Source organism: Camelus dromedarius, chromosome 27 (genome assembly GCF_036321535.1).
Source record: "Camelus dromedarius isolate mCamDro1 chromosome 27, mCamDro1.pat, whole genome shotgun sequence".
NCBI lineage: Eukaryota > Metazoa > Chordata > Mammalia > Artiodactyla > Camelidae > Camelus > Camelus dromedarius.
This window is the reverse complement of record NC_087462.1, coordinates 19,203,140-19,217,453: the sequence shown is the minus strand read 5'-3', so window position 1 is coordinate 19,217,453 and position 14,314 is coordinate 19,203,140. Positions and strand designations below refer to the sequence as shown.

General features: G+C 31.3%; 1 protein-coding gene across 3 annotated transcripts in view; it reads right to left on the bottom strand.

The window, feature by feature from the left end:
* Nucleotides 1–14,314, bottom strand: part of RANBP17 (RAN binding protein 17) — a 276,378-nt gene that overhangs the window by 226,270 nt on the left and 35,794 nt on the right. For all 3 annotated transcript variants that reach the window (XM_031437777.2, XM_064480090.1, XM_031437778.2), the window contains exon 12: nucleotides 11,981–12,174. In XM_031437777.2, the coding sequence (XP_031293637.1) occupies nucleotides 11,981–12,174 (194 nt within the window). The remainder of the gene's footprint in view (nucleotides 1–11,980; nucleotides 12,175–14,314) is intronic.

Below are 14,314 nucleotides of genomic sequence, written 5' to 3'. Positions count from 1 at the left end.
TTTACTCCACAGTTACTGAGAAGAATGTAGGTAAAATTACCAAGTATATGGTATTTATTATTATTTATGCAATTTAGTTTTAATTGCAAATAGGTAAGAAAATGTGGACTCCATGAGTCACTGAAATTTGCTGCTTTATGTACACAATACTTGGTCATTTTCTTAAATTTGAGATATAATTGACACAGACCATTATGTTGCTTTCAGATGTACAACATAAAAATTTGGTATTTGTATATGCTGTGCAATGATCACCACAGTAAGTCTAGTTAACATCTGTCACCACACAGTCACAAATTTTATTTTCTTATGGTGAGAACTTTTACATCTACTCTCTCAGCAACTTTCAAATATGCAATACAGTATTATTTAAACTATAGTTGCCATGCTGTATATGGCATCTCCATGATTTATTTATTTTATAACTGGAAGTTTGTACCTTTTGACCACCTTTATCCATTTCACGCATCCCCAAACTCGACCTCTAGCAACCACCAATCTGTTCTCTGCATCTAGGAGTTCAATTTGTCTTGTTTTGTTTTTTAGACTCCACATTTAATTGAGATCATGCAGTATTTGTTTTTCCTTGTCTGACTTATTTCACTTAACACAATGTCCTCAAGGTCCATCCATGTTGTCACAAAAGGCAAGATGTCATTCTTTTTTTATGGCTGAATAATTTTTACATACTATATATAACTATGTACACATATTTATATGCATATATGTATACCCACACAAACACACATTTTCTTTACCCATTCATCCATCATGGATACTTAGATTGCTTCAATGTCTTGACTGTTGTAAACAAGACTGCAATGAACATGAGGGTGCAGATACCCTTTCAAGTAACTTTTGGTTTTCTATGAATAAATACCCAGAAGTGAAATTGCTGGATCATATGATAGTTCTATTTCAATTTTTTGAGGACCCTCCAGAGTGGCAACACCAATTTACATTCCCACCAGTGGTGCACAAGGACTCCCTTCTCTCCACATCCTCGTCAACACTTCTTATAACTTGTCTTTTAGGTAACAGCCATTCTAACAGATGTCAGGTGATATCTCATTGTGGTTTTGATTTGCATTTCCCTGACTGGTGATGTTGAGCACGTTTTCATGTACCTAACAGCCATTTGTACGTCTTCTTTGGAAAAATAGCTATTCAGATCCTCTGCTCATTTTTTAATTGGGTTGCTTACTTTTTCACTACTAAATTGTGTGAGTTCTTTGTATTAGCTATTAGTCCCTTATCAGATATGTGATATACAAATATTTTCTCCCACTTGGTAGGCTGCCTTTTCATTTTGTTGATAGTTTCCTCTGTTGTGCAGAAGCTTTGTAGTTTGATGTACTCTCACTTGTTTATTTTTTCTTTTGTTGCCTTTGCTTTTGGTGTTAAATCTAAAAATTCACAGCCAAGACCAATATCAAGGAGCTTACTACCTACATTTTCTTCTAGGTGTTACATGGTTTCAGGTCTTATGTTTAAGTCTTCTATCCATTTTGAGTTATTTTTTGTGTATGGCTTAAGATAGTGGTCCAGTTTCATTCTTTCTCATGTGGCTGCATAGTTTTCCCAACACTATTTAATGACGAGACTGGCCTTTCCCCATTGCATATTCTTGGCTCTATATGATAAATTAACTTACTGTACAAATGTGGGTTTATTTCTGGGTTCTCTATACTGTTCCACTGATCCATCCATCTGTTTTTATGCCAATGCCATAACATATTGATTACTACAGCTTTGTAATACAGCTCAAAATCAAGAAGCGTGATGCCTCTAGCTTTGTTTTTTTTGATCATTTTTTTTTTCAAACATGTCATGTCCTATAGAAAACTGGTATTTTCTAATTGTTGGCTCCAGCAGATATATACATCTATTCAATAAAGTCTGTTAATCACATTGTTCAAATTCTCTCTAAATTTAGTGACTTCCTTATTTATCAACAATAATTGTGGGAAATGTACTGCAACTCCCCATCATAAAGATACATTTGTCAATTTCTCCCATAGAAATACCAACTTTACTTGATATGTTTTGAGACCATTTCATTAGGTACTAGATAACAGAAATGGTTACACCTTCTTAGTGTACAAACTATTATCTAAGTTCTAATAATGCTTGTTATATTATAGTCTTATTTGATTTTAATGTAACTACCCCAAACTCCCTCAGGCTTGCATATACACAGCACTTTTTTTTTTTATCCTTTTACTTTCAATTTTCTATGTTTTAATGTTTTGGGTATGTCTCTTATAATGAGCATTTGACTCACTGGAATATGTGTTTAAATATTCAACTTTACAATCTGGCTTAACTATAAATTTAACTTATTTATGTTTCTTAGATTAATAATGTATCTGGAATGCTCCTATTTTATTTTTTATTGTTATCTTCTATTTTGTCTCTTTCTTCTTTTCTTGATTTTTAAAATATGAGTTTGCTTGTTTACCTATTTCATTATTTTCCTCCTACTGGGTTATGGAAGTTAATCACATGGTATCTTACACTTTTCAGTTGTTACTCTTGAAATTTTATCACCTTAATTTTCCTCCTAAATAAAACAAGGAATTAAGATAATTTTAATTCTTATCACTCCCCTCTCCCATGTACTACTATTCATGGTGGTTTATTTTTTTAATTCTATAAGTTAAAAAAAAATTTTTTTTAATATATATAAGCTGTTTGTTAAGATTTATATATATGTTTACCAATTTCCATGTGCTTCTTTCCATCCTTCTGGAATCATGGCCCTTCTTCCTAAAAAATAATCTTCAGAATATTTAATGAAAACTTTTATTAAACATCTACTGGTAGTAAAAATTCTGTTTTCATTTGTCCAAAAATGGTTTTTTGCTTCCTTGTTCATGAAAGATACTTCTCTGACGTATAATTATAAGATGGCCATTATTTTGACTCAATTTTTTTACAAATAATATTCTACAATCTTCTGGCTTACATTTTTAGTGTTGAGAAGTGAGTTAATCTATTTTACACTCTTCAAGCCACTTTTGAGATTTTTTGGTCTTTGGGGCTACATAGTTTGACTAAAATGCTGTTTTTTGTTTTTGACTGTATATGTTGGGTTTTCTGTTTTGACAGATTCATGTCTTTCATTAATTCTGAAAAATTTGCAGATAAAAGGTCTTTGGTACTGTCTCTGCTCCATTCTCTCTATTCCATCTTTCTGGGATTCAATTGGATATATCTGACCTTTTCATACCATCTTTTAACTTCTAATAGTTTCACTTTCCTTGTTTTGCCACAATTCTTGAAACTTTCTTCAAACCTAACTGCCAATTTGCTAATTCTTTCTTCAGCTGGGTCTAATTTACTGTTTTAACACATTCATTAAATTTTAGATCACAAAAAAATTTTTTTCAATAATAAAGGTTTTACTTGAGTATACTTCAATCTACCTGGTCATTTTTCATTCTTTTGTTTGCTCATTTATGATTCTATTTTTTTCTTTAAACTTTTCATACATAATTTTATATTCCTATACAATTCCAATATCATAAGTTCTTTGGGAGGTCTAAATCAAATAGACAATTCACTGTTTTTGTTAGTGCTCAGTCATGGTACCTTGCTTTGTTATCTGTGTGCTGGCTAGTTTTTAAATCATGAACATTTATTTGATTGATTTTTAAAAATTTTTTCTTTTTTTAAACTTTGGTTTTATTTATTTATTTTGGCAGGTAGGAATAATTAGTTTTATTTATTTATTTTAATGGGGTACTGGGGATTGAACTCAGGAATCTCATGCATGCTAAGCATGAACTTTATCACTGAGCTAAATCCCCCCTCTCATTTGACTTATTGTAGTCTGCAGAATTCTTAAAGCCATAAATTATGGTTGCTACTCTTCAGAGAAGATTTTAATTTAGTTTTTCTCTGGAAGCCAAGGGTATCTACCAGTTTTGGACCACTATATCCCCTTCTCAAGAGTCCAACTTAATATAAGAATATAAGCAAGGTACACTGACTGATCTTGCAACCAATGAAGGCTTTGCCACCAATTTAATCATTAATAATTTGCCTTGAAAGGCAACATTGTCTTTTGCCCTTATTTGCTACTGATCAGTTCCATTTTGGTTAAAGTTCATTTTACGAGGGGGAAGAAGTCAGAAGAGGAAGGGACTGAGTAGAGGAGAGCAGCAAAGTGGAGGAGAAGGAATCTCAGAAATTTAATGTACTTATTTCAAGCCAAGCAATGCATTAAAAGTTTATCCAGGATCTGATTGTTTTGCAGCTCAAATGCCTTTCAGAGAAATCTAGTTGACAGCAATCAAGTGAAAGTTACTACTAATTCTTTACTTTTTAAAAAGCAAAATTGCCTTTAATATAAAACCCAAAAAAAGAGAAAGTGATTTTATAGGTAGCTGACTAAACATGAACCAAATTATATTACAACAAGCTGAGTTAATGAAAAAAAATCTTAGATATTATATATGGCTGCCATTGTGCCATCAGGCCAAAAATAAAAAAATTGAAAACAAAAACACTAAAATAAAGGCTTACAGGGCAACCACACAGCTACAAAAAGATACTTAACTGAAGGGACATGTAGGGACTCAAATCTAGCCTGTACTCTACTCACCAATCTGTGCACACGAATATGGTGCAACACTTGCATGGAAGAAAGGGAGTCTTTTTTCTAATTTGCACAAATGCACCAAATTTACTACTGAGTTGGTAAGAAAGTAAAATACATCCACAAAGGCCAAAATAGATGTCAGATCTGAAAGAGAGAGACATATGTACAGAAATAACCAGAGGGAAAAGAAAAAAAGAAATAACTAGAGAACTTGGGCTTCTCCTTTGAAGGACAAAGGACAAAGTCTAAGGCATGCCCAACGTGAAACTCTTATACCTTTAGTAAAAAAGTGAACTGGAGGGAAAACAAACAAACAAATCTGCCCTAGACAAAGAAAGACAACACAGAAACTTGTCTAACTTGTCTTCCATGTTAGTCGCAGGAAAGGAAGAAAAAACCCTCAATTCAGACCTCTGATGGCTTGTGGCCTAAATACAGACTACCAAGGTGATATGAAAAGCTTAATCTAAGGAAGCAGTTTAAATGGTATTGAGTTAATAGTCCTCATCCACCTCATTTAGTGAATGAACTAAATACTTCAATTAAAAGACAGTGATGGTCAGAAACGATTTTTTAAAGGAAAAACTATACACTGTCTATAAGAGACACACTTTAAAAATAAAAAGACAGATTAAAAGTAAATGGATGGTTAAGGATATACCATGCAAACAGAAAGCATAAGAAGGCACTGGCAATAGTAATACCAAATGTGGTAGATTTCAAGACAAAAGAGTCAAATAAGGAAGTAAAAAAAAATCAAAACATTATAAATGTCTAAACGAAGCAAAAATTAAAACTTAAAAGTAGTACAGACAATTCCACAATCATATTTGGGGATTTTAATACCTCTTTTCTCTCTAAATAATAGAAATAGACCAAAAAAAAAAAAAAAAAACCCCAAATCAGGAAAGACAAAGAACTTGTGCCAATACTATTAACCATCTTGATTTAATCTCTATTTACAGACTATACCCAACTATGGTAAAATACACATTCTTTTCCAGTGTACATAGTATGTTTGCCAGAAGAGACCATATGTTGGGTGATAAAACAAGTCTCAATAAACTTAAAAATCTGAAATCATATAAAATATTTTGACCAAGGTAGAATTAAATTAGAAATTAGTAACAATAAGACAAGTAGGAAAGCCCTAAATATTTGGAAATAAAAGCATACTTCTAAATAATCCATGAATTAACAAAGAAATAATAGACTAGAAAATATTTTTAACTAAATGATAATAAAATAAAAGATCAAAATTTATGAGATGCCACTAAAGCATGCGCAAAGTGAAATTTATAGCTTTACATGTTTTTATTAGAAAATCTAAAAATCTAAGATGTGAAGTCTGTATTCAAAATTAGAGGAAAAAGGACAGATAAAATCAAACGTATAAGGCAGAAAATATTCCCCCTAAAAACCTTATAAAATATGAACAAACAAACAAACAAAAAATAAAGAAAATCAGTGCAACCACAGTTGATTTCTTGAAAAGATTAACAAAATTGATAAATACCTAGTTGGGTCTATCAGGGAAAAAAGAGAAAAAGGGCAAAAATGATCAATATCAAGAATGAAAAGGTGGGAGGGCAAAATGGGTGAAGCAGGTCAAAAGGTACAAACTTCCAGGTATAAAATAAATAAGTTGTGGGGATGTACTGTACTGCACGGTGACTATAAATAATAATGCTGTATTACATATTTTAAGGTTGCTAAGAGAGTAGATCTCAAAAGTTCTCATCACAAAAAAAAAATTTTGTAACAATGTATGCATAGTTAACTAGACTTTTTGTGGTGATCATTTCCCAATATATACAATTATTGAATCATTATGTTGTACACCTGAAACTAATGTGTTATATGTCAAGTATACCTCAATTTTAAAAACAGAATGAAAGGACATTATTTCAGATCCTACAGACATTAAAAGAATAATTATAGAATATTGGAAATAACTTTATTCTAATAAATTTAAAAAACAGAACAAATTCCTTGAAAGACACAAATGACTAAATTTCAACCCAGGTGAAACAGAAGATTTGATTAGTCCTATACCAATTAATGAAATTGCATTCATAATTATAAACCTTTCCAGGCCCACTGGCTTCACTGGTAAATTCTATTAAACTCTTAAAAGAAATAATATATACTGCACAAATTCTTTCAGAAAATAAAGAAGGAGGAAGAAATACTTCCTGACTCATTTTGAGGGCAGTATTACCCTGTTACTAAAACCAGATAAAATCATCACACACAAAAAAAGAGAACTACAAATATCCTTCACGAACATCGATGTAAAATAAAATTTCTGCAAACTGAATCTACTATTATAAAAGGAACAATATCATAATCAAGCAGGATTTACCCTAGAAATGCAAAGCTGGTTTTACAAAGAAATATCAATCAATGTAACTCACTATATTAGCAAAATAAAAAAGAAAATAAAGGTCACATAAAAAAGCATTCAAAGAAATCAATGCCCCGTTCATTATAAATAGCCAGAGAAACAGAAGTGCACTTCTTCAATTTAAAAAAACCTACAGGTAACATCATACTCAATGGTTAAAAAAAAAAATCAATGCATTCTATGTACAAACAAACAAGGCCAGAATATCTACTCTTATCACTTTTGTTCAACATTGTACTAAAGGTTCTGCCAGTGGAATAAGGAAAGAAAAAGAAATAAAAGGCATGAAGACAAGACATAAAACTCTTTATTTGCAGATGGCATGATCATTTACAACAATCCTGAAGAATCTACAGAAAAAAAAAACCTATTAGAACTAATAAGAAAATTTAGCAAAGTCAGAGGACACAAAGACAAAAATCAGTTCTGGTCTTACAGAGTAGCAGAGAATAATCAAAATTTACAACAGCATCAGAAATATATAGAGATATACTTAGTGGAAGATTAAAAATATCTGTACACTGAGAACAATGAAATATCACAAAGAAAATTTTAAAACCACCTATATAAGTGGAGCAATATACTATGTCCATGAACTGGGTATCAGGATGGCCCAAATTGATATACAGATTGAGGGTACCTCAATCAAAATTCTAAGAGTTTTCTTTTTTTTAAGAAACTGATAAGCTGATGTTAAAATTAATACAGAAAAGTAAAAAACAGAACTATTTTGAGAAAGAAGATCAAGATTTGAGGACTTAAATTAACTGATTTCAAGACTGATAAAGTTACAGTAACCAAGACAGTATAACACTGGCATAAGGATAGACATATAAATCAATGGTACAGAATAGAGTCCAGAAACAGACCCAAGACTTTTTATGGTCAATTGATTTTTGACAAATGTACATGCTAATTCAATGGGAAAAAAGACATAAGTCTTTTCAGTAAATGGTGCTAGAACAACTCAATAACCATATGGGCTGGGGAGGAGGCCTTCTCCTTACCTCACATCATTCACAAAAAGTAGCCCAAAGTGGATCACAGACCTAAACACAGTAGCTAAAACTATTAAACTTCTAGAAGTAAAACATAGAAGAACATCACTGTGACTTTGGTTACACAGGATTTCTTAAATATAAAAGGCACAAAGCATAAAGAAAAAAAATGAAAAAAATCCAACTGAAGGATTTAATCATCAAAATTTAAAATTTCGCTTTTTGAAAGACAACTGAAAGGACAAGCCACAGACAGGAAGAAAATATTTGCAAACATATACCTGAAAAAAGGACTATATACAGAATATATAAAACACTCCTACAATTTCAATAATAAGAATATGTACAAAAGAACAAACAATTCAGTTTAAAAAGTCAAAAAATGGAAACAGACATTTCACAAAAGAATATATAAGATGCCCCAAAAACAACAACGTTAATTACTGGGGAAACTCAAAGTTTAACCACAGTGAGATACTACTATTAGATATCCAGTAGAATGGCTAAAGAAGACAATATCAAATGATGATGAAGATGTGGAGTAAATGAAACTCTCATATACTGTTAATGGGAATGAAAAATGATATACTCTATAAAACAGTATAGCAATATCTTATAATATTAAACATACATTTCTCATATGACCCAGCCATCTGTCTCTGGTATTTATCACAGAGAAATGAAAATTTAATATACAAAGAGTTTTCTGCAAATGTACATAGCACCATTATTCATAACAGCCAAAAACTGCAAGTGTAACTCAAATGTCTATCAAGTGGGAAACAGCTAGACAAACTAAGGTAAAGCTATACTATGGAATACTACACAGCAATAAAAAGGAATATAATATTTATATACACAATATATTTGAGTCTCAAAAACATTATCCTAAGCAAACAAAGCCAAACACAAAAGATCACTTATTGTATGAGTCCATATATACAGAAATCTAAAAGAGATGAACCACAGTGACAGAAACCAGTGAGTACCTGGGCCAAGAGTTAGGGAAAGGGATCAAAGGGCATGAGAAAATTATTTACAGAGTGAAGAAAGTGTTATATCTTAAATGTGGTGGTAGTTACATGGTTATGTATCTGCTAAATTCATCAAATGGTACACTAAAAAAAAAAAGAAAAAGAAAAAAGATATTTGCAACTCTTAACACAAGACAAGGGGCTCATTTTTCCAAACTATAAAGAGCTCTTACAAATCAATGAGGGAAAAAAGGAACCAATAACCCAATAAAAAATGAGCAAAGAAAATGAATAGTTCTTTTACAGAAAAAGAAGACCAAATAGCTCTTAAATAAACTTAAACAATTCTTAACCTCACTGATATGAGAATGTTAAATTATATACAGAAATCATTTTCACCTATAAGATTACCAAAAATTCAAAAGCGTGGTAACATTGTCCTGTGAAGGCAATATGTAACTCTCATAGATTGTTGGTGGACAAGTAAAATGGTACAGTTCTTACAGAGAGTTAATTTGGCACTATTCATAAAAATTACAAATACATTAACCTTTCCACCCAACAGTTATTCCACTTCTGGATATTCATCTTATAGATATACCTACACACACGTAAAATGACAAGTACAAGGTTAATCTGCATAGCATTAATTTTAATAGCAGAAGATGGCAAACAACTCAAATGACTCTCAACGGTGTAGAGAATAGTTAAATAAATTATGATACATTAAAAAAATTTGCAACTATCAAATTAAGCATTCTTTATATACTGATTTAAAAATAACTAAAAAATACTGTTAAATGAGAAAAAGCAAGAAATAGAACATGAGTGTGGTATGCACCATTCTATGTAAATAAGGGGGGATAAGAACTTACATATTCATATACATATATGAATACAGAAACTTTAGAAAGATGCAAAACTAGTAAGAATCGTTACTTGTTAGAGTGAAGAGGAACGATTATAGGACTGGAACAGAACACATTTTCTTTTTTGTGGACAATGTAAATATAATATCTCTTCAAAAGGTCAGGTAAATTAATTAAAGTAAAGCTTGATATGAAAATAACTAAGAGAACAGACACATTAAAGTTATATGTAAAGACAAGTCACAAACTTGGAGACAATATTTATATTACAAATAACTGAAGGAAGAATTAGTGTTAAAAATATAAAAGAACTCAACCAGTAAGAGAAAGACCAATAATCCAAATGGAGAGGGGGAAATGAACAAAGGTCATAGACACATATATCACTGATGATGTCACAACTAACAGTCAATAAACATTAAAAAATGCTAAACTTCATTAACTATCATGGGAGTGTAAAGTAAGATATGCATGAGATATATTACCTCAGCCAGCCTGACAAAAAAGTCTAACATTATGAGTTACTGGCAAGGATCTAGATCAGAGTGGATGGGATATAAAGTAGTACAATTACTCTGTAAAATAGTCTGGCATTATCTACTAAAGCTGGCTATGTTATGAATATGTATATCAATCTTTACAGCAGCATTCATTTATTAGTAAAAAACAGAGAAAACACAAATACCCACTGACAAGAAAATGCATAAATAAACTGCAGGATATTCAAACAAGAGAACTGCAGCAGAACTGCACAAACGAAGGAACTACAGCTACAGCATCAATGTGAACTCTCATAAAAGCAATGCTGAGAAAAAACAGTAAAGCAAGTTGTACAAGAATACATACAGTTTGATTTCATTTGTGTAAAGTTCAGAAATATGCAAAACCACAGATTATTTTCAGAATATATGCACATGCAATAAAACCATGAAAAAAAGGCCCTTTCTTCACAGATTTATTGCATGTGCATATACTCTGAAAATAACTGACAAACACAAGCAGCAAGTATTTTCTGCGGGTAGGAAGGAAGGAGCAGCAAAGGTATTGATTGATATTGATCTGTTCTTTAAGCTACATGAATGGTGTTTATTATTGCTAGTCACTAGGTCTCAAAATACATAAATATCTTTTTGTATGTATTTTATATTTCATAATTTTTAAAATCCTACTAAAAAAATCAATCATGAAGACAAAATGCTGCAAAACAAAATGTTAGTATCCCCCCAATTTAATTTATAAATAATGAGATACTAATAAGAGAACATTTAAAGAAGGTTAACTACTCCACTATCTAACACCTCAGCAGTATTGTGTGACTTAAAAAAAATAAACCAGAGAGATAATGAATAAAAGACATTTTAGAAGAAATGTAAATGTAAAGGATAATTTTTAAAGAATTTTTAAAAAAAGAGTTTAGATGGAAAATCATTGAAAGTAAGTATCATCCCTTATCACTCACTTTCCAAACAAAATAAAATAAACAAATATGAAAGAAAAAAAAAATCCTGGAACTATAATTAAAGTGCCTCCTATTAGAAATGAATATAGCCAGTTCCATTCTCATAAGTCATCTCACTTAAAAATCTGAAAAGTCTATTTAATTCCCTATGTTCTTTGAAAGTATTTAAAGAAACATACAGAAATAAATAAATCCTCCTTCAGTAAAGAATGAAAAATAATGAGGAAATTGAGAAATTAAAATACAATAATAAAATAAAGCCATGGTGAAGACTAATACACAAATGCAAAATCATGATGAGGTCTTAACATAGTTTTTTACTGGCTAAAATTGGGCTCTGAATTTGCAGTGAGCTACAGAAGAAGGAAACATGACTAGTTAAAAGACAGTTATAAGTTAATAAACTCTACTCAAAGATCTTTACCAGCTTTTTTTCATTCTGATTCCAGAGAGAAATATTCCCTGTGAATCTTATAAAGAACTAAAAATTAATCATCAAGCCACCAAATTACCCAGAAGATTAATAAAATTAATGAGTCATTAGAGGACCAGGAATTGGGGGAAATATATAAAAATAAGTTGCAGTAAAATTATTAAATACACTGATTAATGAATCTACGTAAAATTCAACATACTGCCATATAACAGTCATAGAAAATTCACTGACCTTCCTGAATTGTCATGTCCACATTTACCGCAGTAGCTGAATGCAGAAGCTTTTGGTAATTCTGTGCATTTTGATCAAATAACTGTACAAGAAGAGTGCACGTCTTTTCATATTCACATCTGCTAACAGTGCACAACTGCTCCAACTGCTGAAACACAGTGGCAGTATCATCCAGTGGGTCATCTAAATTATCTCTACAAATAGAACAGGTTTGCAGACATTAGAACGAGACATACATTCTACTCACCACAAATAAACTTTATTTATATTAAATTCTATCATGGGTAAAGAAAAGACATAGATTGGAAGGTAAGAAATAAGATGTCTGTATTTGAAAATAATATGATTACATACATAAAATATACCAAAGTAACGACAAAAACGCTACTAGTATTAACAGGTGAGTTTACCAAGGTCCTAGCATACAGGTCAATAAATAGAATTCATTACTATATATTAACAGTAACAACTGGAAATTTAAATTTAAAAAACAGTGTCTTCCAAAGGCATCAGAAAACACAAAATACTAATTAAATCTAATTAAGCATATGTAAGATCTGAACACTGAATACTACAAAACACTAATAAAAGAAATCACAGAAGAGCTAAATAAAAGATAAACACACTCACTGGCTGAAAGACTCAATATTGCTAAGATGTAAATTCTTCCTCCAAATTAATCTATAAATTCAATGCAATCCTACTCAAAATCCCAGCAAGACTTCTTTGGAGATACTGACAAGATGATTCTTAAATGTATACAGAAAAGCAAAGGAAGTAAAAATGTCAAAACAATTTTCAAAGGGGGAAACCAAGGTGGAAGACTCACACTTTGATTTCAAAGCTTATTATAAGACTACAGTACTCAAGGCAGGGTATTGGCAGAAGAAGAAACACATAGATTAATGAGAAGAGAGTCCAGAAATAGAACTGTATGTATGTGGTCAATTAATTTTTGAAAAGAGTATAAAGGCAATTCAATGGAGAAAGGATAGTCTTTTCCACAAATTGGTCATGCATATGCAAAAAGATAAAAAAAATTCAGCCTTACCTATCACATACAAAAATTAACTTACAATGGGATCAGGAAACTAAGTTTGTTTTAGCGGGAGGTAATTAGGTTTTTTAATTTATTTTTTAGAAGAGGTACTGGGGATTGAACCCAGGACCTCGTGCATGCTAAGCATGCACTCTACCACTTGAGCTATACCCTCCCTCAAACCCAGGGATCTAAATTTAAATTCTAAAACTATAAGACGTCCAGAAGAAAAAAACAAAGAACAAACTGGACTTCATTAAACTTTAAAACTCCTGCTCTTTGAAAGACTTCGTTAAGAAAATGAAAAGGCAAGCTATGGACTGGGAGAAAATAACTGCAAAATACATATAATTATAAAAAAAAAGAAATACAGACCTCTCAAATTTCAATATAAGAAAATAAACAACCCAGTAAAAAAAAAAAAAAAAAAAGGGCAACAGATTTGACAGAAATTTTACCAAAGAGTATATACAAATGATAAATAAGCACATAAGAAGATATTCAACATTGTTAGTCATTAGGGGAATCCAATTTAAAACCATAATGAAATATCACACCTATTAGAATGACTAAAATGTTTTTAAAAACTGACAATATCAAGTGCTGGTGAGAATGCAGAGTAATTGGATCTTTACATTGCTGGTAGGAATGCAAAATGATACAGCCACTTTGGAAAATAGTTTGGCAATTTCTTACAAAGAAAAACACACACTTACCATGCAACCCAGGAATCTCATACCCAGGTATCTACCCAAGAGAAATAAAAACTTACATTCATACAAAAATCTGTATAAGAACACTTACAGATATTTTAATACAAAAATGGAAAGAGCCCAAATATCCATCAACAGGTGAATGGATTAATAAATTGTGATATACCCATAAAATGGAATTCTATTCAGCAATAAAAAAAGAAAAAACTACTGGTGCAAAACAGAGGAATCTCAGATGCATCATACTAAGTGAAGGAAGCCAGACTAAAAGGCTATGCACTGTATGATTGCATTTATACAACTTTCTGGAAAAGACAAAAATTTTAGGGAAGCAAAACAAATCAATAATTGCCAGAGGCTGAGGAGTCAGGAAAGGCCTAACTACAAAGGGACCTAAAAGAACTTTTAGAAGTGATGGAACTATTTTATATCCTGATTTTGTTGGTAGTTATACACAGCTGTATGCACTTGTCAGACAGAGCTTACAGAACTGTACACCAAAAAGGGTAAATTTTACCGTAGGTAAACTGTATCTCAATTTTTTTTTTTAATTCCAAGATGCAGAAGATGAAAATACAACAA